Source organism: Podarcis gaigeae (genome assembly GCF_964106915.1).
Source record: "Podarcis gaigeae genome assembly, chromosome: 1".
Taxonomy (NCBI): Eukaryota; Metazoa; Chordata; class Lepidosauria; order Squamata; family Lacertidae; genus Podarcis; species Podarcis gaigeae.
In genome coordinates, this window is record NC_139678.1 from 35,882,325 (window position 1) to 35,909,247 (window position 26,923).

Genomic DNA, 26,923 nt, shown 5'->3' on the forward strand with positions numbered 1-26,923 from the left:
AAATAAAAATGAAACGGAAAGTGGGAGACGTGAGCAGAGAGAAATGGATAAATTTGACGGATCGACCATTTCAGGCTGCTGCTGCTTATTCTTCTTCCATTTGTAATCTAGGGTTATATCAGCAAAATACAGTAAGGTGTAAGGTGTTTGCCAGAACCAAGTATTACATAGGCACATGAGTCAGGGATCCAGGAGTGGCCAGGACTCTCTACTTAGCATGCATTGCTGGGTAGTTAATCTGGTTTTGTCGTATGTGAATGACCATTAAAATTGGGTGCCTAGGTGTGAAGGTACATGTGCCTCTATAATTAAAGTCTCCAATTGTACACATCTGAGGTTTAGCTACATTCTAAAAGGTTTTTTAAAAAAATACAAAATAAGCCTGCATTCATACTGTATCCTGTGATGTGTGTCCCCATATAGCTAATGTAAGGAGCAGTGTGAGGCATGTAAAAGCGGTGTGCTTTTCCTGATTAATATGGTTGATTTTCCACGTAGTTAGATTTGGATCTGGAAGCCCTAGGTCTGTCAGAGGACAAGTACTGACTTGTGCACAGCTGTGCAATTTCTCACCTGCAGTTTCCTGTTGGGGGCAACAGCATTCCATCTTACGGGGTTCTTGTGAGGCAAACACTGAATTTTATAATGCACTGCAAAGCAAAAGGAGAACAAACAGTAATAATGTAATCAAGACTAAGATGCCTTCTAGATGTTGGGTGTCATGACAAGTGACAACTATATTTTGGCAAACCTATTATTTAACAGAATTACTTTTGTTGTTGCTGTTGCTGCTTTGAGGGATCACGTATATCATATTGAAAGAGAAGTCATGTTTATTCATGAGACTAGCTAAGCAAGTCAAATTCACAATCATATATGTTTATGACATATAGGACCCAGCTTGGGCTGATTGTAAGTATCTTCAGTTAGATGCTTTATCTGCTAGCAGTGTGGCTCAAACCTTTTTTATTATTGAGATTTTTACAATCTGGTAATGGTTCTAGGACATGGAGAAATAATGTAGATGTCAAACACTGATTCAGATGAATTATGGTGATTGTCATAGGAAAGATATTAGGTGAAGCTTTGTGTCTTTTGTGGCATTGAAGACCATTTAATACAGCATTAGATGACTTGCATCCCTGTATCCAGTTATCTGGGACTAAATCCCATCGAACTAAATGAGACTTACTTCTTAGTAGACATGTGTTAGTCCTTTGAAAGTTTGATAGGTCACTCCAGGGCAAGATTAGTCAGTATGATGTCCTCCAGATGTTGTTGGACTTTAACTCTCATCAGCCAGCATGTGGAATGGTCAGGGATAATAGAAGGGAGAGTCCAATGACATACAGAGAGCCTCACTTCAGGATTTCTGTCACGTATCTTGCAGCTTTTGTCATTAACTCGTATTTCCTTAGTTTGTTGCAGTTTCCTAGATTAGTTTTTATATACATTACTGGCTTTTTCTTTCTCTCAAGGAAGGACCAGTAAAAATCTCCAACTGGTTCTAAACAGGATGGAATGACAAGTAAGAGGCTGTGTCTTGAGAGGATAATCCATGAAAATTGGAGAGCCCCTCTATGTAAACTGTAGTACTGGGATGGAGAACTGAGTTTGGCTAGTAGGCCAGCTTCAAAACTCACACACAGTCCCACTTACCAACATTGACAGGTGTGCAGGACCACTCACCTGTCAACCCTCTACTGTTATAATGATGTCATATGATTGACACCTGTCAAGGTTTGATGGAGGTCACTGTAACTGCTGAGCAGCTGATTGGTGGTTATAACAAATTCTTTTGAAGATGCACTTTAAGTGCCAATCAGCTGTTCAGTGCTGGGATCATGCCTTACAAGGGGTGGGCTTTGGAGAAAGTTCTCACTTTTTAATCAGATATTCTTAGCTGAAATTTAAACTCCTAGTGCAGGGGTAGGCAACCTAAGGCCCATGGCCCTCAAGCGGCCCATGGGGGTTGTTTAACTGGCCGATGAGCCACCTGCTCAGCGAGTCCCTGTGTGCTGTGCTAAACTGGCATGGCGTGGGGACTCGCTTCCGTGGCACCGGAAGTCGCGTCTACACAGACGCCAGAAATCACAGGCGTGCGCACTCAGGCGCACACACAATCCAGCCCATGGAGGGATCTCCGCTGGAGTGAACCGGCCCAGGCGAGGTAAACCTTGCTGCCCCCTGTCCTAGTGCTTCATTTATGCCCACACAGTATAACCACGGTAGGTGGCCATGGTTCGTGGGAAGCAGTACTGCAGACCAAACTGGGAACCATATTGGGCCTTCTTATGCCCATGAGCTGGAGTTTTCTGCCCCTGCTATCAGCGTTAGAAACTAAGATTTCAAAGAGGCGATATGTTAGAAGTTTGATAAAATGAAGCATGGCATGGAGAAGTATGACAAAAGAATAAAATGAAGCATGGCGTGGACAAAGTGGATAGAGTAAAGTTTTTCTCCCTCTCCCCTAACACTAGACCTTGTGGCCATCCAGTGAAGTTGGATGCTGGAAGACTCATAAAAGAAAGCATTTCTTCATGCAGCATGTACTTAAAACTATGGAACTTGCTCCCATAGGAGGCAGTGATGACCACCAGCTTAAATAGATTTAAAAGAGGATTGGATAAATTAATGGAGGATAAGGCTATCAATGGCGCTGCTCTACCTCCATAATCAGAGTCAGTATGCCTCTGAATACCAGTTGCTGGGAATCAGGTAGACAGAGTGCTGTTAAGTTCATGCCCTGTTTGCAGGATTCCCACAGGCATCTGGTTGGCCACTGAGAACAGGATTCTGAACTAGGTAGGCCATTGGCCTGATCTAGCAGATGGTTCTTATATGCTTATCTTACCCATAATTTGTGTCTCTTCAAGTTTGAAAATAAAGGCCAATGAATTGAAGAACTGGGAAACCTGGAATTCGGAAATGTTTTTGCCTTTCAGAATATAACCCAGGATGCAAAGTAGGTAAAGTTTGGTCCAGAGTTATTTGCTCTGTATTTCTGCTACAAAAGATGTCTTGGTGCAAAAAGCAAAGCAGAACTTTTTTTGTCACAACTAATGTTCAGGCAGCTAATTTCTTCATGACAAATTTAAGGCTGTAACATAGAGATTTTCTTAAAAAGAAAGGAATAAATAATAAAGCAAAAGATTAGAGTTGGAAGAGACTTCAAGGGTCATCTAGTCCAACCCCCTGCAGTGCAAGAATCTCAACTAAAGCACCCATGACAGAGAGCCTACCATTGTTGAACAGCTGTTAATGTTCTTCTGATGTTTAGTAGGAATCTGCTTTCTTGTAACTTGAATCCATTGCTGCAGGTCCTACCCTCTGGAGCAGGAGAAAACAGGCTTGTTCCATCTTCCATGTGGCAGCCCTTGAGATATTTGAAGAGGGCTATCATATCTCCTCTCAGTCTCTTGTGCAGGCTAAACACACCCAACTTCCTCAACTGTTCCTCATAAGGCTAGGTTTCCAGATCCTTTATCATTTTGGTCGCCCTCCTCTGTACACATTCCAACTTGTCAATATCCTTCTTAAATTGTTGTGCCCAGAACTGGATGCAGTATTCCAGGTGTGGTCTGACCAAGGCAGAATAGAGCAGTGCTATTACTTCCCTTGACCTGAACACTATACTTTTGTTGATGCAGCCTAGAATAACATTACTTTTTTCCCTGTTGCATCATACTGTTGACTCATATTAGGCTTATGGTCTACTAAGACCTGTAGACCCTTTTGACATGTACTACTAGTAAGCCAAGTTTTCCCCATCTTTCCTTTGAGGAGCAAGTTCTTCCTGCCTAAGTGTTGAATCTTACATTTGTTCCTATTGAAATTCATTTTTTAGTTTAGGCCCAGTTGTCCAATCTGTTGAGGTCAACTTAAATGACTGGAAACAATATTGAAAGAACAGATAAATGGGGAAAACCGTATAAGCAGAGTAGGGGCTGCAGGTTAATTATTACTGCAAGAGATAAATGGTAGTAAGTGTTTGCAGTACAGCCAAAACTGCCAGTTATGCCATAGTGACAGTAATTGAGTTTGGAAACAAGCTAGGCAAACCTCTTCCTTGATCATAAGGAAATGTGGAAAAGCATCCACTGGGTCAACATAATATATACAAAAATAAATATATACAAAACTACTGGAGATTGTAGGGACGCAGGTGGCGCTGTGGGTTAAAGCCTCAGTGCCTAGGACTTGCCGATCGAAAGGTCGGCGGTTCGAATCCCTGCGGCGGGGTGCGCTCCCGCTGCTCGGTCCCAGCGCCTGCCAACCTAGCAGTTCGAAAGCACCTCCGGGTGCAAGTAGATAAATAGGGACCGCTTACCAGCGGGAAGGTAAACGGCGTTTCCGTGTGCGGCTCTGGCTCGCCAGATGCAGCTTTGTCACGCTGGCCACGTGACCCGGAAGTGTCTCCGGACAGCGCTGGCCCCTGGCCTCTTAAGTGAGACGGGCGCACAACCCCAGAGTCTGTCAAGACTGGCCCGTACGGGCAGGGGTACCTTTACCTTTACCTTTTACTGGAGATTGTACAGGAGTTTTATGATTGCTATAGTAATGTGGCTGAAAAACTTGATAAAATGAGATTCAGAACTGTCCAGCAAACCCCCATTAATGATAGAAAAGCAGACCAGGACAGCCAGTTACAGTGAGGGAAGCATTAAAACTATACAGTATTTAAAATAAAGCAATTCATTAGTTTCCTATAGTTTTAATGCTGAGTTTATAAGTTATATGATATACTAGTTAAATGATATTCTTGGCTAAAGGTTAAATATGTTCTATGTGGAGAAGGATCAATACGGTTTTAAAAAGACAATTGGTGATATTAGATGTGTTTTAAATATTTATCTCAATGAAGTGTAATCCCAACATCGTTGCAGTTAATGGATTTTGAGGTGGCTTTCAATTAAGCGGAATGGCTGTTATTCAAATAAGCATTAATATATTTTGGGGACATCAATATCATGAATGACAGTAATAAACATAACTAGATTGGTTATAAATGGTTAATTGTGGAAACTGATATTTCTTGAGAAGGGAGTTGGGCGAAACTGCATACTTTCTTCACTATTCAGTTTCTGTGGTGAGACCCTTAGTTCAATCTGAAAGGAATATAGATGAGTTGATGGGTTGCAGCATGAGAAGAAAGTGAAATCCCCTTCTCCACATCCTGACTACAGCCCTTCTCAGAGTAATATACTGGTTGAGTCCAAGATGACTGCGCCACAAAGATGATAGAACCTGCAAAGAGGATGATTGTACTTCTTGGATATGTTTGACGTGGCATTTTTATATGAATTGGAAATCAGCAACATTTTTGTACAAAGCATTTCTGATGCTGCATCTTGAATATAATATCAAAGCAAGGCAACAAAGTATTTTACAATTTATAATATTGGAATAAATATGCTAAAAAAAATCCAGGAGCCAACTTAAGGAGCTGATATGACCGGCTCCCTTGTCCTAATTTCTGCACTTCTCCTTCCCACAGGTCTTAAGTAGCTCCAGGGGAGGTGGGGGTGTTGCCTTAACTAACAACTTAATGATTTAATCATGGTAACAAGAACATGATACGTTGTCTATGAATTACTTAATTTTTGAAGGGTGTTTACTAGAACAGGTGTAAAGTTTAAGAATAGTATCTCATTTACAAAGCATATTCAGAGCCTTTTTAAAAAAGGGGGGAGTACCTTGTGATTTCAGTGTTAATACTGAGATTGTGACGTCACTGGAATTGAGTTTGGTTTGGTTTTAAATCCACATGTCTTGGTCTTTCACACTTTCTCTGAGTTATTGGTGCTGGACACAACTAGAAGCTTGCTGAATAAAATTGCCTTTGGAAAGTAGGGGTTGGAGGTACAGTGTTGTGGTAGTTCTATTGCTATCTAAATGTTCAGTGCTAGAAGATGGTACCCAGGAATTATTGTTCCTCTTCTTGACAGTTATGCTGTGAGCTTTGATATGCCTTTGTTTTATCTCTCACGCTATTCAACAACTGCATGAAACTAGTGTTAGAAACTCAGACATATACATTTATTGTCAAATGAGATCTTAAACCCAGGTTACGGTCGTCCCAACAAAATGTCTAGGTGCCTTTTTGTGGTGAGATTTATTATTGTTATTAATTTCATTTCTATACCGCTTTATATTTTAAAGAAAAAATTCACAACACATTAAAACATCAGATACTGTAAAACAATCCAGAATAAAACAAATTTAAGTTTCGAGGAAAATAAATCAGACAGTTTGCTTTCCTCATAGTTATTTACCTACTTAATTTATATAGCTGCCCCATAGGAGAAGAACTGTAGGAAGCCAGTGTGGTGTATTGGTTTGAGTATTGGACTAGGACCTGGGCCTTCTTGGTAGTGGTGCCCTTGGTAGTGGACAGGGAATAACAACAACAACAACAAAAATTATCATCATCATTAGGGTTCAAATCCCCCCTCAGTCATGAAGCTCACTGGGTGACCATGGACCAGTCACAGCCTCTTAGTCTACCTCACAGGGTCATTGTAGGGATTAACTGAGGAGGAGGGTGAGCCATGTACTTCTTGGAGAAAAAGGTGGGATATAAATGCAATAAATAAGCTTTTCTGCTTGCCTACTTAAGAAAGCAGTAGGGGCTAGCCAGATAGAGATGTCAGTCGCCAACTTGGCACTCACAGATTTCCAGTGTTTGCAGTTGGACCCGCGGCAGTAGCATAACTGTCCTGGCGCCTGGGGAATTTCTATCCCTAGAAACCACTGTGGGTGTGCTGAGGTGTTACCAATATGTGGCTGGCACCCAGCTTTATATCTCCTTTTCATTTAATCCAAGTGAAGCAGTGAGTGTTCTGAACAAGTGCTTAAACTCAGTAATGGACTGGACTAAACTAAGACTTAAACTGCAGTGTGTTGTATTTGGGACTGCCTTTGAAAATGTTATTGAGACGTCAGTTAGTACATAATACATCAGCCAGGCTATTTATTGGAACAGGTATTAATTACTCCTCTACATGGTCACTCACTCTCTCTTCCAGGCAGTTTCCATTGGGATCTTTATCAGCTGCTCTTCTTCGGGATCATCTGCTTAATGAAGTGAACAATGTGGTTACTAGGGAGAGGGTCTTTTCAGTGGTGGCGCTCAGTTTATGGAATGATCTTTCCAGAAAGCCTTGCCTGGCACCTACATTGTGGTTTTCCTGGAATCATGTGAATACCTTTTTTCCTTCCCAGGACTTAATTTCAGTTTTAATCATAGTGGGTACATATCTCTGGTGTGCTAGATCTTTGCACCATTCCCCTCTTTTTGTTGATGATTTTATATTACTTTCATTTACTTTTTTTAGATGCTGTCCTCAGGCTAGTTTTAGATTAGCCTTGCTATTTTGATTTATTTTATTTTTTTAAAGTTTTTTGCATTTCTGCTCCATAACAGTTTGAACAGTATTGGTATATGTTTTGTTTCTGTCAGCTTCCCAGAGAACAATGTTGTATTTGTAGTATAAGTAGTTATAAGAATAGTGAAATAATAAATAAAATGCAGCATTACAGATGCAGTTTGTGCCATTGATATTAGAGACACAGTTTTTGCTCTGATTAGGATGACTAATGTAGCTGGCCTTCTCATGCTCCTTTCTCCTGTGGCATGTGTCTAGTCTCTTCCTTTCATTGTTGTGCCACAGGTGGTCATGGTGTGGGAATGACAAAATAAATTTATTACAGAGTACAGTCATACCTCATGTTACATCTGCTTCATGTTACGTTCTTTCAGGTTACATCCTGCGGCAACCCAGAAGTACTGGAAAGGGTTACTTCCTGGTTTCGTCGCATGCACAGAAGTGGCGAATCGCAACCCGCGTGTGCGCAGACGTGCCGCTGCGGGTTGCACTCTTTTCATGTTGCGGATGGGCCTCCAGAATGGATCCCGTTTGCAACCAGAGGTAGCACTGCCTAACAATTTTTTGTTGGCATAGACTTATACCTTTGAAATAAATGAGTAAACAAGCTTTCAATATTATTTAGATTCCGGTATGGGAAAAAACACACAAATGAACAACTGGTTTTCAAAAGGGAAGGAGTGTCTGTTTATCCTGTTGATTCACTCAGCTCCTTTTGAGATGAAAAATTCGCAATGCATCTTCACACTCACTCAGTTAAAACTTGCTGAATTTGTAGCAGGAACACTGCTTCAAAATAATCACATGCCTTCCTCAAAGTGATTTACAGTAAATAACTATTAAAAACAGTAACAGAAGAAAGCCACTTTGGGAGCATTTGAAATGCGGACCAATTTGATTTTGCATCGGATCTTGTGTCATGATTTTTCTCTGAATACTTAACATTTTCTTCCATATAAAACAGTTGTTTCTATTTGGACTCTTTTGTATAAGCTGTTTGCCCTCCTGGACTACTTTATGTGAGAAAAACAGTTCATTCCACCTTTAATGAAGACTCTGCAGTTCTCCGAAGGAAAGTCCCCTGTTGCATAAGAAACTGACATTAGCTGTTCTACTGTCAGCCTTCACACAATATCTGTATTGTTCTTTTTTCTGTCATCTCTGCTGCTGTTTTTAACATTTCACTTTCAGTTATAATTAACACATATGAAGCTGATACATTTACATAATGCATGATGGAAAACTAAATTTGTGAGAGATATAAGAAAGTAGCAAGGGGTGTCATATCAAATTTGTTGGGGAGGGTTACCACTTAGTGTGTAGAACCCATGTGTATGATAGCGATATAGGCAGTCCAGAAGCTGATTGTGCATTCGTTTCAAGCATAAAGGGATGTGTGAATGCACTTTTGCTTACTTAAACAGCACTTCCAAATAATCCTTGAGGAAATCCAACTTGTGATCTTGCTCTCCTAATTCAGATTCATAGTTTTACCAACTTTATAAGCAAGCTGCATTTAGAAGAATGCTTGTAGTAAGCAATTGGAGCTCCAGTTTTACAGGGAAAACCTTGGGTTGAGATCATCCAAAGCAATACAGTCTCAATGATGCATGTAATATCCTTATAATATTGACTGATATATCACTGATATTACATGTAACCAACAAAATATAACCACCACTATTAAAATAAATAAATATATATATATATATATAAATAAGAAAGTGAGTAACCATTTTTGGCCCAGAAACCTTCCCCTAAAGGAACATTTTTGACCATCTAATGGAAAATTGTTCCTTAAGGGGGAAAATGAGCCTGCTTTGGAGATGGAGTTCTAGAGCCAAGTCTTACATACTAAAAAGGCTTTCAGCATGGTCTCCAGAAGGCACATTTCTGTGATGCTGTGATGCACAGTAGGGTCTGTACTAATGATTTCAGTAGGCAAGGAGCTTCTTATCAGAGATGGTGGTCCTTCAGATATCACTGCTCCAAACAAGGAGTTAAGAGATCTTCACCCGCACGTTGAATTCAGCCCAGAGTCTTTATGCTTTCTATCAGCTGCCCTTGTCAACAGCTTGGTTATACCATTCTGGACTGATTGTAGTTTCCAAGCACTCTTACAAAGAAAACGTTAGAGAAAGGAAGGTCTAGGATTGGCTCACTCTTTCCTGGATATTGTAATTTCTAGAGATCTTGTGGTCTGTATTCTCTGGTTCCAGCTTTCCCCCTAACACCATCCTAATCAATTTCCTCTTGGAGGAAATCACCATTATCCCACTGATGGAAAAAATACACTTTAATAATTTTTGTTTAAGCATGGACACTGCCATGGCTTTCATATGACTGACATTGTTTCCTTGTTATGACCATTTAACATTTGTTCAGTCCTTCCACAAGTATCTGTACAACTCATTCTCAGAATGGTGTTGCGATTGATAAATTATTATGGGGAGAGCCTCGCTCACACTTACTAATGCCATGTTATGCCATTGTATACTTTGAAACAAACAGAGAATCAGGCTCCATTGAAGAAGGGAGGAAGGGGCATTGAACACAGTCACCAGATACTCCTGTTTTCTCCAGCTGCAGCCTGGCTTAGGCTTGATTGAAGAAGGATAGTCAAACACGGTTTCTAGGCACTACTGTATTCCACAGCACCAGAAGTAGAAAGGGAGGCAATTTGCAGTCTTTGGAATTTATAAGCTGTGTTAAGAACAGTCATATAACTGTGAATATCATAGCGATTCTTCGTAATTTACATAAATTATTTCTGTCTTCATTTTTTATATTTTAGAAAAATATTGGTGTACTTTGCTGAAATAATAACCAGTGATATGAATAAATCTAGTAGCGACACGTCCTATATATGTCTATTTAGATAGAAGGCAGTTCCAGTGGGTGACATACAGTTTTGTCCATCTGCAAGCAGAACACTTGTGCAATGGGACTTCCCTTTCCTCTTCTTCCTCCTGCACCACCCCTAAAACTGCTGTGAAGAGTAGGAAGAACATCTGGAGCTGATTTGGGAGGGTGCTGCAGGAGGGAATGGAGGAAGATGATGTCCTGGTACTTCTGCTTGTACCGCATTGAACATCACCTGTTGAGTTCATTGGGATTTACTTTTAGGTAAATAGAGAATTTGCAGACTAATTCTATATGTTTATGGATGGATGTCTTCTAGTGTTTTCTTGATTCATGCAAAGCGTATTTAAGATTGTTTTGTAGCTGGGCCAGGTACAATTACATACCAGTCACATTAATGGCTCTATTTTCACTATCCTTTTTTAACATTGGGTTTTTTATTATGTTTTGAAATAGGCAGGTGGAAATATACAGCAGGTTCAGTGGTAGAACTAGACTATTTTAAATACACATGGCTTAAGCATCATGAATGATGCCAATATAAGTAGAGCACCCACACGATTTCATGTATATTTGCCTAATATCAGATTGGAATATTACCTACCAAGAAAGATAACATGCCATATAATGGAAAATCACTGGTGCGTTTCTAATTTCTTTCTGGCCATTCTTGACTATTTAGTTTTTATGGTAACAGTGATGTACTATGAAAGTGGTAAGAAAGTAAAACTCATTTGTCAGGCTAAGGTTAATAACTCAGATTGTGTCGTGTACATTTTTATGTACATCTTACCTGAGCAGATTGCAGTTGATCACTCTTCCTCCGCACAATGACAGGAAAGTAGGCTGACTGTCAGATTTTTCTTTCTTCTCCTTAGCTATATATCACAACCCACTTGTGTCTCAGTTGTTAATGTAGTCACTCTGGTGGGAGGAGAACCTGTGGATTTAGCTGGCTGGCACTTAGCTGTTACCTCTGGAACTGTGTTTTGTTTATTAAAATTATTAGTATACTGCCTTTTATTTCAAAGAAATGTCAGAGTAGTCTACAGAATAATAAAACAGGATGTAATTAAATAGAACAACAAAAACCTTTTCAATAAAAATATTTATCAGTCAAAGTAACCAGGAATGCCAGGAAGTGGGATTAACAGTTGGGGAAAGTTCAGGTAAAGAGGTATATTTTTAATTATTGACAGAACCATTTAGCTATCAGTGCCTGCCTTATCTTCATAGGGGGATTATTCATTCTCTGTAGTCGCCACCAAAGAAAAAGCCATTTTGGTGTTCTGTTTAATACTCTGAACTACTCTTCCACCAGCTACGTTGTTGTTCTAGGAAATTAAATTCCTTTTTACTTTGCTTGTAGCCATTTTGTTGGGTTGTGAGGAAATCCTGGCTGCTAAAAAGGTGCACAGAATTTTCATCTACAGTTCGGGTAGGACCTGAATGAATGGATTCAAGTTACAAGAAAGGAGATTCCAACTAAATACAGTGCAACCTTGGTTGCCGAACGTAATCCATTAAGGAAGACCGTTCGACTTCCGAAACGTTCAACAACTGAGGCACAGTGGGCGGTCGGCAGTTTCAATGGAGAAACGTGCCTCAGAAGCCATTCGACTTTCAAGGCGCATTCAAAAATGGAAGCATTCACTTCTGGGTTTTCGGCGTTTGGGTTCCGAATCGTTCTGCTTCCGAGACACTCGGAAACTGAGGTTCCACTGTATTAGGAAGAACTTTCTGGTGGTAAGAGTTGTTCAACATTGGAACAGACTCCCTCAGAAGGTGGTGGACTCTGCTTCATTGGAAGTTTCTAAGCAGAGGTTGGATGGCCATCTGTCACGGATGCTTTAGTTTTGATTCCTGCATTTAAATTTTTCTCTGATGTTTATTTTCCTTTTGTCTTTTTCCTTTTATTTTCCTTTGCTCCCCCCTTCTCTTTCCTATCTTCTTGTTTCTTTCCTTTTCTTTTTTCTTCTTTTCACATTCTTTGCCTTCTTTCTTTTTTCAGTGGATATATTTAGGGCCTTTGTTAAGCTCCAGGGTTTGTGTACTCATGGGTGGGAGACAGGGTAATGTTGGTCTTCCAGGGTGAGAGGTTAGGAGGAGAAAGGAAAGATGCCAGGTGAGAGCTGGGAGGAGCTGCTACCTTCTGTTGGAACTGGGGGCTGAGAATTGTCTTTAAGAGAGGACTTCATTCTCTTGTTTTTATTTTTTTGTAATTGTTATCTTATTGTATTGTGATGAGGATGATGATAGTAATAATAATAATAATAATAATAATAATAATAATAATAATGGCTGAAGGTGTGAGGAAATTGCACGATAATGGAGTTTTTCTTGTGCACCTCTGAATCCAAACCAATGAATACTTTATGGTCCATTTTCATAAATGTTTCTTAAAACTTTAAAAGTAGATACAAATGATCCTGTATGGAAAGAACATGCTAATTATTTGTCAGAGTATAATGTTTCTGCCAGAATATAATGTTGCATTTGACAAGGCTGCACTTCATTTATTTGTATATGGGAACTCTTTTACCCCAGAGTTTTTTCTGTCACTTCAAAGTGAGGAATAGAGCACAGGTTTAGGGATATCATATGCAGGATAAACACAACAGATCCAGATTTTACTGTTACATTTTATATGTGAGTCGTGTGCAGACCTGTTCCTTCTGTTGCCAACTATATTAATAATGCAAAATCTTTGACAAGCTGGTTAATCTCTCAGAGGGTTTTGAAAGAACATTTATGTTGACTGTAGAATTTGATTTACTGGAATTTATTGGAAATAAGGTTTTTGTGTGTGTGTGTGTTTAAAATTGTTTGGTTTATTTTTTGTGCTGTTACTGGCATCCTATTATTATTATTATTTTTAAAAACTGCAACACCTGGCAGATTAGTAACATCAGTTGAAATTGGTCAGACTAATTGACTATTAAATCATTTTACTTTTTCATGAAACAGGAATTTCTATTAGGTCACATATAACTTAAGTCCATTGAGCTCAGTTGGTCTGTTCTGAGGATGACTAATATTGGATCTTACTCATTGTTTATTTGTTTGTTTATTACAGGAGTTTTAAAAATAGAACTTAGAATATATGCCTTGAAAACTTCTGGCAGGAATATACATTCAGTGATGATATATGTGAACAAGAGACTTGAATTGAAAATTCTAATTTGACTTTTATGTTTTCAGGCTCGGATCGCATTTTTGCAAGGTGAAAGAAAAGGTCAAGAAAACTTGAAGAAAGATTTAGTAAGAAGAATAAAAATGTTAGAATATGCATTAAAACAAGAAAGGTATGTGTACCATTTCTCTAATCTGAGAAATTTATTGGATATTTTAAAATGTACATTTCATGTAAGGAAATTGGCCGCAGGTTAGAAAATATATTGACTAAAAGAAGAAGGGGAAAAGCAATCCACTTAATGTTTACATGGCAAAATCTCATTTCTGAGTTGGATCTGCCCAAAATAAACTCTCCTGTTACTTGAAGTGCTTTGACAACTTAGTTCAACATTGAAACTCACGTCAGCAATTTCTGCCATCAGTTTTTTGTTGCAGACGCTGGGATTGTTTCTGAATTCCACTCTGCACTTTTTTCTTAGGGAGATAGCCACCTAATTGTGCAGTGGATGTCTGCTTGCACAACAGGACTTCTTTTCTGTTGACATTCAGATCACATTTTGAGGGGCATGTTGGGTGCTGCTCAGGAAAGGAGGAAGTCCCATTCTGCAAGTGAAAATCTGCCTGTGCAACACTGGCTGCCACTTATATATGTGTGTTTTTGTATGCAATGTAAAGTATTTATTTTAATTTACCAAGACTTGATTAACGGAAATTAATCCATGGGCCTTTTCTGCCTTATAATAATTCTTACTGTAACATGTTGTCTTAGATGTGATAAATAAAGGAGCCTGATGGGTTGAACAATGTCAGATTATGAGTATACTTGGACACTGTATTTAAAATCCCACAGATGTGACATTCCATTTTTTTCAGATATGTGGAAAGCCTCCCTTTTTCCTATGACAGCACTATTGTGAATGCTTCCAGCTTAAGAATTTTGCTGCAGTAGTGATCATGACAGTTGCAAAACAGTATCTAATGACTGAACAGAAGCAGTAAGATCTCTGAAAAGTTGTAATTTAAAGGAAATGAAAAAGACATTTTGTTACAATTTGGGAAAGTTACATTTTCTGACTTAATAGGGAAGTTGCAAGCTTGTACAAGAAGCATGCCTTCTTGAGACTTACAGGAATAATAGGAGTTTATAGAAATGAAATTTTTTTAAATGCAAGAGAGCCAAGCCGTCATGGCTACAGTGCTTCAGTGCAGTATAGTTGTGCAAGCAGAAAATGATTAGACAATCAGTTAAGAATTCTACACTTCCACTCTCTTTAATGAAAGGCAGGAAGTCACTGGGTTCAAACAATGCCCTGTTTAGCATATACTTAACCATCCTCAAACACAGCATTTAAAATAGAAACAAAATGGATGGGTAGCTGTAGCTCAACTGCAAGGTTCAGAAAAAGGAAACTAAATGATCAAGGACAGGTACCCTGTGAGGAAAGGTTGCAGGATGGAGGACTTTTTAGTTTAGAGAAAACCTGAGTAAGAGGTGACATAGAAGTTCATAAAATTATGCAAGGCATAGAGAAAGTGGATAGAGAACATTTTCTCTCCTCTTGTACCACTCAACGTTGTGCATATCCATTGAAACTGAATGTTGATAGATTCAGGAAAGAAAGTACTTCTTCACAGAACACATAGTTAAACTACAGAACGTGGAAGATAGGCCTATCAAGTGTTACTGGTCATGATGGCCATTGGAGGTGACAGGCTTCTGAATACCAGTTGCTAGAAACAGCAGGAGTGGAGAGTTATCTTGTGCTCAGGTCCTGCTTGCAGATTTCCACAGGCACCTGTGGCTGGCCATTGTGACAACTGGATGCTGGACTAGATGGGCCACTGAGAGTAGATTTTCCCTTGGCATTTCAGTGCCTGACATCTGCTTAGTCATTTAAGGATTACAATTTCCTGTTTGTTTTAGGAAGTGGGTGACTCTTTTGGTTCTCCTACCTTTTTCACTAGGTCATTAAATGAAATAAAATTTTGGAGGCTGTACGCAGAGTCACGTGTGTCTGTTTTACAGTTAGAGAAATGAGGTAAAACTATTTTCCCGTTGTACATTTGTGGTTCTTATTTTTTAGAGAACACCAACTGCCAGAAACAGCCGCTATGGATATGTACTTAACAGGAATATTAATTTGTAGTATGTTGTATTTGAAGCAGCACTCATACTGTATTTCCCTTCTCCCTTCTGCCCCCTGGAAAGATTCTCCTGAGAGTGGAGGCCATTCGCGAAAGATTTCCCCTGACCTATAGAAGAAGCTTTATGGGGCTGCAGAGAGAAGAAGGGGACAAGGATTCCCCTTGCATGAGTGTCTTTGTGAGCATTGCTTTCAGATGCAATGCAATGGGAAAACACAGAGGGAATTAATTTTCATTGCTGATCAATATGTTTATGTGTTTAACTTTTTAAGGGCAAAATATCATAAACTAAAATATGGCACAGAACTGAACCAAGGTGACTTGAAAATGCCAACTTTTGAATCAGGTAACAAACTATTTGCAACTGTTGAATTTAGTTTAAATTCTTCTATTGCACACTTTTTATATAAAGAGAAATCCCTTCCCAACTGTGTAAGCAGTATCTTTGTACAGTTCCAAGTGAATTTATTTCTATGCTAGTTTTTCTTGTATGGCTTTGTCTTTATGCTGTGATTAATTTTCAGTATGATTTATAAATATGATTATAAATCAGAGATAGATCTCAGTATCTGGGCTGAATGATGGGGTGTGTGGAAGCACTCCTTCAGATGGCCCTAATAGTATGATATCCAGATATTTGAAAAAATAGGAAAGCAGAGATTCCGAGAAACAAAGAAGTGTGTGCGTGTGCGTGTGCAAATTCACAAATGATATTCTGCTAAAAGTATGAAATCCTCAGGAACAACTGAAGGAAAAACTGGGGAAGATAAAAAGGAACAGGTCCATAAAGTATCTTGTTAGTTTTTGAAAAAGCAGCGTCTTGTATGAAATAAGAGCAAAAATTCCTTGGCTGTTACTATCTCAGGGTTTAAGTGCATCCCCATGTATAAACAAACGTTCACATGGAAAGTTGGCATAGCAGGAGTATATGCATATCAGAAGCTATAGCATAGTCTTCCAGATATGCTTGCTTTCCCATGCATTTTAACTGGGGAGCATTCAAACGTGGAACCTTTATGTGCAATCAGAAGCGATAAAAAACATATAAACTGAAAAATAGAATTAGGATTTCTGTCACTGTTTCATTTTCTACTTTGCAGCCAAATGGCTCTTAAAGGGGGGGACCCCACAAACTAAACCAGATCCTTAATGGAGCAGAATCTTCATCAAAATAAAATCAACAGGACATAGAATAAGTAAAATCTACTATTCTGTGTGCTGCATTCTGTACAAGACTTGCAGTGAAAGTGTTACTAAAGTGTTATTTTGCATTTCAGAAGAAACCAAAGATACAGAGGTTCCTACAGTACCTCATAATAGTCAGCTAACCTGGAAGCAAGGCAGACAGTTATTAAGACAGTAAGTGTTACATTTGTATACTTTTCATACATTTATATATACTGTATTATTTTAGTTTGAGATTGTCTTATGATCGCTTATGGTAGCCTATACACATAGAAGCAAGTATTTTAAAATATGTCTTTCTTATGGGGAAGTGTTGTATAGGAAGCAACACTTGGAAGTGCAAATCAGTAGCACCTGGGAGCAATTCAGTAATTTGTTTTTAAAAACGCAAAACAATTCAGTATTGATACCGTAAATCCTTGTAAAGCACATCTTATTTAGATATGTGGGAGTTTGTGAATGTATGCGAAGATAATACTTTCAATCTTATTCATTAGGTATCTTCAGGAAGTAGGTTACACAGATACAATATTGGATGTACGGTCACAGAGGGTGAGGTCTTTACTTGGGCTTTCCAGTTCAGAACCAAACGGCTCAGTGGAGACAAAAAATTTGGAACAGATTCTTAATGGTGGAGAATCAAAACAAAAGGGACAGGACAATAAAAGGTAGGCAATGCAATGTTCTTTATTCATTTAAAAAACTTATATCCTGTCTTTTGTCTGAAGCAGATGTCTATACAGTACCTAAAAACTGACATCCTTTTTATCTAGGAAAATCTACTGCCTTAAAAAGTGATAATCGTAATATGTATAAATCCAAGATGTGTTTCTTCACTTAGAGGGTGCTTCTATTTTCAAGTGAGAAGCATTCTGGGCCTTCATGGGATGTGAATTGCTTCTTACTTTCCTCAGGGGATCTTTGGTCTAGTTTGGAGATACTAGAAGCAACCATCCTGCTTTTGCTGTCTTCTAGACCTGACACTTTTTACCGCTTCCTTCAAACTGTGGCACAGACAACCTGCTACAGACTGAGAAAAAAGCAACATACTGCCCTGCCTTCCTAGAGAATAAAAAGTGGAAGGAGGTGAGGCAGTAATTCAAAAATACCTGTTCTGTGTGCCAAATCCTCGGAGGAAAAATCTGAAAATTTAGCTAGAAATCTTTGAAATCCCACATTCTTTGTTGTCTTTGTGCATATCAATGAGATTTTTAAAAGGGCTTTCTTGACCATAGAATCTTAATTCAGAAAGCAGCCATAGCTGTTTACCAAGATTGAAAATATTTTTCTCTTGCAGAAACCCTGGTGATGTTCTTGAAACATTTAATTTCTTGGAAAATGCAGATGATAGTGATGAAGAAGAAGAGAGTGACATGATAGAAGATATTGCAGACGGAAAAGAAAAACACCGGATAAATAAAAAACACAAAGTAAAAAAAAGTCTTAGTTTTATTGTTTTGTTGTTCAACCCAACAGCACAGATAGGGTCATCTTATTACCACTGTCAGTACACAGCTAGTAATCCAACAGATTTTGGAATAAAATTAATTGAACCTACTTGAAGAGTTTAAGACTGTAACTTCTGCAGTGCTTCCCTGAACTGAGGTAAAGCAGGCTGAAAATAACTGGCTGGAATAGGTACATAATGTATTGAAATGTAGAATATATAATGCTTCCTTATATCTGTTCAGATGGTTGAAAGTCAATATGGCATGGTGATTGAGTGTTGAACCAGGATTGGAAAGACCCTGGTTCTAATCTCCACTCAGCTATGAGGTTCACTGGGTGGCCTATGGTAATCTCTATTTTAGTCTAATCTCCCTCACAGTTCTGTGAAGATAAATAGGGTGAGGGAGATGATATATGGTGAGGGAGATGACAAGGTGCACTATCTTAAACATCTTTGAGGAAAGCAGGTGGTATAAATGAACTAAGTAAACCATTTCTTTTGCACATCACAGTAACCCACAGTTTAGTGCTACATACACAAGCTACAGTGAGCCTTGAACTCCTCTCATGTGGCTGACAGGAGAAGTTTGAAAGCTTATGCATCTGCTTTTACGTGGTTTCCTGTTTTGCCCAGTCTAGCAACTGTGATTTATTCTAGTTACGGTGAGCATCAACAAGCCAGATTTAAAACAGTGGTTTGAAGTTGTCTTGCTTGAAATTAGCCTTCATCACAGTTTGTTGCACCAGACAACACAGCAGTTAAAGGAAAGTAAAAACAATAGCTTATGAACGCCTTCTAAGTGGGGAGAGGAGAGTGTCTGGTTCCCCATTCTCATGCACATCGTGCCAATCCACTGGCGGGGAACCAAACAACTGATTAGATGGGGAAAAAATGAGTGTTTGAGGGGTTAATAATATGGAGGCATCAGTAGTAAAAAAGGGCTCTCTACTACAATCACAAACCTGTGTTTTCAGATAGTGTGTCTCCTTATCAGCACTAAAACAATTCCTTGCAGATTTTAACTTCATATACATAGCTGTAGAGTAATAGCACAATTTAATCTTCCATATTTATTATTTTATTTGTATACTGCCCATCATCTGACCTTCACATAGTGGTTCACAAACCAAAATACATAACACAAACAAACTAAAATAAACTAATAACCCCTTTTCTACAGACACATGTAATGGATTAAGTACATTTGATGCATTGCTCTTTATTTTAGGCAAAATGATATTTGTATTCAGAAGTACACCAAATGGCAGTCTTGGGGGAGAACCTAAAAAACATAGTTTCTCAAAGCATATTGTCCCTAAAACTGATTATGTCACCATCTATTTTAGATTGGAAATGAAGGGCTAGCAGCTGACCTAACAGATGATCCAGACACAGAAGAAGCCTTGAAAGAGTTTGATTTCTTGGTAACTGCAGAAGATGGAGAGGGAGCCGGAGAGGCAAGGAGTTCAGGAGATGGGACAGAATGGGGTAAGAAGTGTAAAGAAACAATCACATAAAACTTAAAGATAATTTTCTGTGTGTGCCCGCACATATGCAAAAAAACCAAAAACTGAATTATTTGTGGTATTCAGATGCTATAGAAAAGGAAAGAAAAAAGAATGAATGGTAGATTCCATACTCTTTAATTACAAAAGTCTAAATGTATTCAGATTTAAGTATGACATCTGTTTCTGCTTGTATTCCATTTCCCTGTGTGCTCTTATTTCTTAGAATTTTAGCCTAAGTTTGGTGGTCAACCTTTTATTTCTTATCCTATATCTTCTATTCTTTCCTTGCTTAAGCAGATAATAAATTTTCCAATCATCTGGGTGGTTTTTTAAATAAGTAATTTGTTTTGTTCTATTTGTTTAAGATAAAATAATACTTGAAGCAGATGGTGCATTTACTGTTGGCAAGACCGGCAGCTTAGTATTCTAAATTGGTTATCTTTTCCCAGAATATATAATGAATTTTAAAATAATGCAATAATATAAATAGTAAAAAAAACATGCTTACCTGGAAGTTCCATTGAAATCAATGGGACTTACTTTCAAGCAATATAGCTAGGATCAAGGTGCCTGTAGTTATAAACAGAGTATAAGTAGTGAGATCACTGTAGGTGTGTTGTGTAATATAAAGTAAGCTATTTGTTGCAAAGACAGCACTTATTTATGTGCTTTTATTCCCTATTTTGCAAATAGTAAAATTTATTTCCTGAATTCAATTCGCTTGCCCCAATTCAGAGAACACCACATATAACAAAAGGCTACAAAAGTGCCTGTTGTCTGTTGTGACTGTTTATTTGGAAGTGTAGAGCTGAAAGCCTTTATAATCTGTTAACAATGTAGGCTAGTGCTGCTCATAACACCCAGGGTGTTAAATGTAAGGGTCTTTCCCCACTTCCTAATGTCCTAGAAATTGAGTAGATGAGCATGCTAAAGTGTTTCTGTACTTTGATTAATTTATCTGGATTTGTGTGGCAAACTTGGCTTTATTATGTTGTTATTATTATTATTATAACATAAAACTTTTCTTTTTGAACTAGCGGTATTAATTTTTGTATTAAGATGTAGCACTTCAATTAAGAGTTCAGAATGCTGAAATAGAAAGATCAAACACTAATTTGATCCACGATTTATATAAAAAAATTAGGCCACTGTTTAAATGTTTATCTAAAAGTCATGGGGCAAGTCTTATGCCAAGATGCTTGGCCGACTCCAGACTTTATGCTGGCGGAAGCATCCCGCTGGGATTGTAAACTGCAGAACCATACTTATTTAGGTGTCAAAAAGTATTGATCCAGTTCAGTCTGCTTGATATTTCATAATGCCATATCTTCACGATCATTGTCCAGATTCCTGGATCTTTTAGATTTTCCCATCACTGATAGGCAACTGTTCCCGTTTTTTAGCAATACGGTCTTAATGAGCTCTTCCCAGCTGTGTAATGGTTTTCATGTTGACCTCTGGCCCTTGGCTGAGAACCTCAGAATGGGAAACCTAGGGGAAGCAGACACTGAAAAGCTCAGCAGTCCCAGCCATGCCCTTCCTGCAGTCAACAGAGTTTAGTGCAAGGAGTGCTCCTGTCAGCAGGTGGGAGGTTCTCTGCTTTGTCTGCAGCTCCTTGTGCCACTTCTGACACTGCTCCAGAGGCTTGGGGGACCCTCCAGAGCTGTGTAGGAAGGTGGCACTGGGGGCTGCAGAGGCTGGGGGAAATCAGCAGAGTCAGGCAGGCAAGCAAGCAAGCAGCTTTTCCCCATTATATCAAAAGCAGTCTATGGGCATAAGGAGCCTTTCCATATATGAAAGGTGAAGCTTGGCTCCAACTATTAGCAATACCATTTGAAACGCAAAGATAAAATTTCCTGTTGGGTTTGCTGCTTTTTTTTTTAAGTGGGGTTTCTGCCACATCTGTTACTTGTGCCTGTTTCGGCATTTATATTGTGATTTATTTATTTTTGATAATGAGGGTTCAAGTACCACTTGGGCAGCAATCTACCTTTTCTCCTAGTATTGTCTGTTTTTTCACCCCTCCACTGGGTGGGGAACCATACTTGTGCTCATTGAAATTCTCCTGGTGGATGAAGGGAGCTAGTCATAACTGGGTTAATGTTTCCAACTGGCCTAGACAGGAAGCTCTTCAAGTAATTTGCTTGTACTCCTCATCTCTTCTAGGCTTCAGTTTAGTTTCCTATCTGACTCAGGGCAGAAGCTGATTTTTCTCATCTTGCCTATCCAGAAAGAATTTAAACTACATCCCCCCTATTTTTCACAGCTCCTCTGTTTTTAGCTCCTTTCTTTTTCCAGCTCCTTCTTTAAAAAAGTTTTTCCCTTGAGGCTTGGCTTCACCTCCCACTGCATGCCTCCCCATCTGTTGTTATTCTTTGGGCTCTTGTTTGGATACTTGTTTGGAGGGAACAAAGGTTGGCCCTGTTTTAGAGTTTTTTATAGTGCCTGGATCCTCCAAACCACCTTAAGATTGTATTCAGTAGTTTTCTAAAGCATCTTTCAAGGTTGGGACAAAAAAATGAAAGGTCTCCTGCAAGAGAGGAGGAGCAGCACATGCAAATTACTTGAAGAGTTTCCTAACTAGTTTTATTGGAGGCATTTGGCCAGTGGTGACTGTCTCTCTTTATCTTCCCAAGAAGTGACCTTCATGACAAACAGAATTTGTAATAAGGAAAATGGATAGTTGATTTTCACAGATTTCTCCTTCCCCATGCAGTCCCCTGAAAAGGTGTTGCTGGGAGCTGCAAGGGGAATCCGTTCTATCCCCCTTTTTCCTGTGGGGAGCCTCTGCTGAATCCCACACCCCTCTACCATATCTCACCTAGTTCAGGAAAGTTCTCTCATCCCAGGAGAGGCTTTTTTGGAAACTGTGGGAAACAAAGCTCTCCTACTGCCAGATCCTTTATGTAAGAGCTTCTTAAGATCAAAGCCATTGAATGTGTTGCCACTTCAGATTGTTTTCTTGATGCCCACATAAATCTGCACACAGGGAGTTACCGTAATCCTTTATCTTTTAAAAATTGAGCGAAATCTAATGAAATTGACTCTTTCCTAATTCATGCCGGGTGGGAAGAACTCGGTGAATTAAGCAGAGCTGCTTCTTCATCACTAGAACATAGGCTTTACAAATCAGATAAATTTGATCAGTTAACTAGAGTTCTATTATTATTAATACAAAAGCATAGGAATCTGTCAGAACAACGGTCTATCTAGCACAGTTTTGTCTATAGTTAACGTCAGCAGCTCTTTGGGGTTTCAGATGGGAAGTATTTTCCAGCCTGTCTGGCAGGTGCTGGGGACTGAATCTGTGACCATCTGCATGTGACGCAGATGTTCTGCCACTGAGCTGTGACCCTTTCCCATTCCATTGGTAGTACTCTTTGTACTCAGCACCAGAAACGGTTTAGTCATGCTGGCCACATGACCTGGAAAACTGTCTGCAGACAAATGCTAGCTCTCTCTTCCTGAAAGTGGAGATGAGCACTGTAGCCCATAGTCAATTTTGACAGGACTTAACCATCCAGGGGTCCTTTACCTTTATGTTTACCTACCTATTCAGTGTAAGGAACAAAGGGGAGAGAGAAGTGAAGAAACGTGTTTCAGCATCCACCTTGTGCATTTCACATTGCTGTCTTGGTGAAGTCCTAGCACCTTTCCCCAATAATTTTGTGGCAGCAAGAAAAGTCTTGGATATTGCAAAAGGATTCATTCCATTCAGTTAGCATATGATCTCAGTCCATGCTTGCTCCCTTGTCTGCCAACAGGTATTGGTTGTTGTAATAGACTTTATTCAGCAGATACTTGAATAGTATGCTTGCCACCAATTGGAATTGCTTCTTGGGGATCCATTCCTTAGGTGTTTCTAGTAGCAGCTTTTGTGTTCTTTTAATGCAATTTTATCCCATGCTCAGGCAACTATAAAAATGCAGTCTTCCTTCAGTGAACCATGGTTAAGCCCAGTGTGTAAGCATCATTCCTATTGTCAGGTGGGGATCATCATAATTTAATTTAATGGTTGATTTCTAGTAGAGAGGAAGCAACATTAAAGTGTCCTTCTGAACACCTATTATTAATTATAGCATTTAAATTGATTCTCTAACTGATCCTAAATAATTTACTCCCTTGAAGCAGAAATAATATCATAAAATTTGGTTTAAACTTTTGAGAGTATTCAGATCACACTTCTTGTTTTGATGAAATCAAGTGTGGACCCCTCTAATTTTACATCACCAGCTATCTGCTCCTTCATAATTAGCTGGATATAGTGCCAAATGATGGTGGATAGTGGCTCTTTTTTTGTTTGTTTGAACCCAGCCAGGTTCTATCTTGCAGAATCTCCTAGTTCCCAAGTCAACTTCTTTCCACAGTAAGATAGTCAGGGAAGGAAGTGCACACTTATTCCTAAGCTTATAATGTGTATTATCCTGGAAGTGTGAACTATCTTGTAAACAGGAATAGAGACTGAATAAAACAAAAAAGTACTTCATTGTGTAGGAAAGAAATTGGGTACTTACGCTTGCTTGCCTACACTATATTAATAGGAATGCTGGCTGGGAACTTCTAAGCTGCAACCTAATCCTTTATATACTTAGAAAGGAGCAGGAATAAGGCAGTGAGGAGGAGCACAGCTGCACACCTGGCTTTCCAGCAGCAGAGAGCTTGGAGCTGTGTAGTTGCAGTAGGGCTGCAGTGCCTCTAGACTCCACTGATCTGCCCACTTTGCATTGACTTCACTTGCTAGCACTCCTCACTGACTGCTCCTGGAAGTAAGTACTGTTGAGTTCAATAGGGATTAGTTCCAAGTAAGTAGAGCACAAGCACTAATCTTACAAAAATCCACCTTGGATCATGATTTACTAGTACATTAAAATATTTATATTTCATATGCTCAGAACACATCTATTGACCTTGCTGTAGAGTGGAAGCGAGCTCTCTTTCCTTACAAGCTTTCTGAACTAAGTGTGCCTGTGCTAATTCTTTTAAGATAACACCATACCCAAATTATTTCATACAGACTCAGTGTCTTCAGTGGAAGTTCTATGCAATGTGTTTTATAATCTGGGTATAAATGCTTGAATGTTCATTACTTAAATTATAAATGTAGACAAGCCTATTCTTCCATCACTTTATTTTTTCCAGAATTTGTCGTGACTGCTTGAGTTACAGCATACATTGAACTGGTGCACTTTGTTAATTAAAAAAAGGAAAAAGGAAACACTATGAATTTCATTAATGTTTTTAATAACCTGAAACAAAAGAAAACCTTCCCTTTATGATGATTTAGATGTGTTTTAGCACTACTAGATCTTATTGCATGTAGAGCAAGACCGGAGGAGAAATGCATGGTAGTTTTCATGAACAAAATGGTGCTGACACTTAATTCAGTTGCACATTCATGAGTTGTATTGCATGGAAAATATTGATTTGCTTATTTAAGTCTGGCTGCATAATTTGTTAATATTGTCTTACTAAAGATGCAGTAATTTTATACATTAGTGTTAATCCATTAATTTTTTCATATCAGTGAATGCAAAGAAGTTTTTCTTCTTTACTGTTGACAAATTATTATAATGTGTGGGGGATATTTCTTTTTACCAAAAGGGAAGCATTTTGCAAAACAGTAACAAACTGCACCTTTATAATACTGAAATGTAACTGAATAACATTTTGTATTGATGATTAACCTATAACACTCACAGACAGCTTGCATTGCCAACTGCTGATTATTTTTGTTTCAATAATATGCTGCATGTAGACAAAGATGACCTGTCCCCAACTGCTGAGGTTTGGGATGTAGACCAGGGACTAATAAGTAAACTGAAGGAACAGTACAAGAAGGAACGAAAGGGGAAGAAAGGGGTAAAGAGTAAGTGCAGATTCTGAATTTTGACAGGTTTTTTTTTTAATGTATTCTGTTTTTACTGCTCCATTTTAACACTTTGCTATTTGGGGGGCAACCAACTTTAACTTTCCAACAGATAAATATGCAAATCAGAACTACATCTTAAATGAAATTTAAATATGCTAACCTGGTGAGGGGAGCAGGAGGTGGACCTGCTTCAGCATTGCTTAGGAACAATTTGGAAAGAAAATGAGAACTTCAAACCTGAGACAAATTAATAGTGTTGTGTCTTCCTTTGTCTGTTTGCCAAAGTTAGTAGAGTTGTTGGTTTGTTTTTCTAATGGTTTTGAGGAAGCAAGAGAGCTTTCTGTCTGTGAAAGGTATTTCTAACAACAGTCTGCAGATTTTGGCTTGGCTTACTAATTCAGGACTAGTACTAGGACTTGGGAGGAGCCATATCTCATTGCACTTCACACTGCTACTGCTAAAATATCACATGAAGTGAAGTGGGAATCAAACCGTCCCCCAAATCCTCATGCTTGCAGAGGGCTTGGAAGGACATTATCTTTTCTACCAGTTTGTGCGGACATTGAAGAATGAAAGTAGCAAAAGGGAACCTGAAGAAGGGGCTGAGCTTTGCCTGTGGCTTTGCCAACAGTACGAAGAGTCTCGTGCTGCTTCTGCAAAAGCCACCCAGAAGTAAGAGTTTTATCCTTTCTCTCCTGTTCATGGAGAACTCTGGGAAAAGGATAGTTGGTGCAGAAGGGGCTGCTCCTATTGGTGATCAAGCAAGTCTGTTTGAGTAGCCCTGTCAGCTAACTTTGTAGCTTAATTTTCACCATGTTGAGTGTGGGGCTGATAAGTTCAGCATCTTCTTCCCTCAGATACTACTGGGATGACAAGAGTCTCCAGCAGTCATGGCATTCTTTTTAATCCGAGAATCTTAGTGATTCTCAAACTGGGCAATGGTGGAACACACAGTAAGAACTTGAAACGGGGAAAGGATCCTGCAGCATAGATAGAGATACTTTCCTCCCAGGAGCAAATATTTAGCACTATAATCACCAAACCTGCTATGATAACCATAGAAGCTGCAGAAAGGCAAGGAGCAGATCGGAGCTTCTAGCCACATCAACTGCTATCTTCTTGCCAACTAGTTTGAGATGTCCTATTCTAGTTCTCATCCTAGGCAGTGTTGGATTAGTTCACCAGTCCACAGATTCTTAAACACATCAGTTTCCAAGAATTCTGTTCATTCATATTCTGCAGCAATAGTTTGGAGGACTTGGAACATAGCCAGGCTTTTTAAGCTGGAGTTTGAGAAATGCTGCCTAGCCAGATAAACTTTGGTCAAGATAGAAAGTAGACTTAAAGCAGAAGAAGCAGAAATGTAAAATATATACAAGGG

General features: G+C 39.0%; 1 protein-coding gene across 5 annotated transcripts in view; it reads left to right on the top strand.

Moving 5' to 3' along the window:
• The window catches only part of STRN3 (striatin 3), a 42,695-nt gene that overhangs the window by 1,390 nt on the left and 14,382 nt on the right, over positions 1–26,923 (top strand). For 2 of the 5 annotated variants that reach the window (XM_083741110.1, XM_083741112.1), the window contains exons 2-8: positions 13,452–13,555; positions 15,803–15,876; positions 16,808–16,889; positions 17,213–17,383; positions 18,013–18,145; positions 19,512–19,653; positions 25,429–25,539. In XM_083741110.1, the coding sequence (XP_083597236.1) occupies positions 13,452–13,555; positions 15,803–15,876; positions 16,808–16,889; positions 17,213–17,383; positions 18,013–18,145; positions 19,512–19,653; positions 25,429–25,539 (817 nt within the window). Of the gene's footprint in view, positions 1–3; positions 132–13,451; positions 13,556–15,802; positions 15,877–16,807; positions 16,890–17,212; positions 17,384–18,012; positions 18,146–19,511; positions 19,654–25,428; positions 25,540–26,923 lie in introns of those variants that run through there. The other 3 variants (XM_083741111.1, XM_083741114.1, XM_083741113.1) reach the window with 2 other exon arrangements.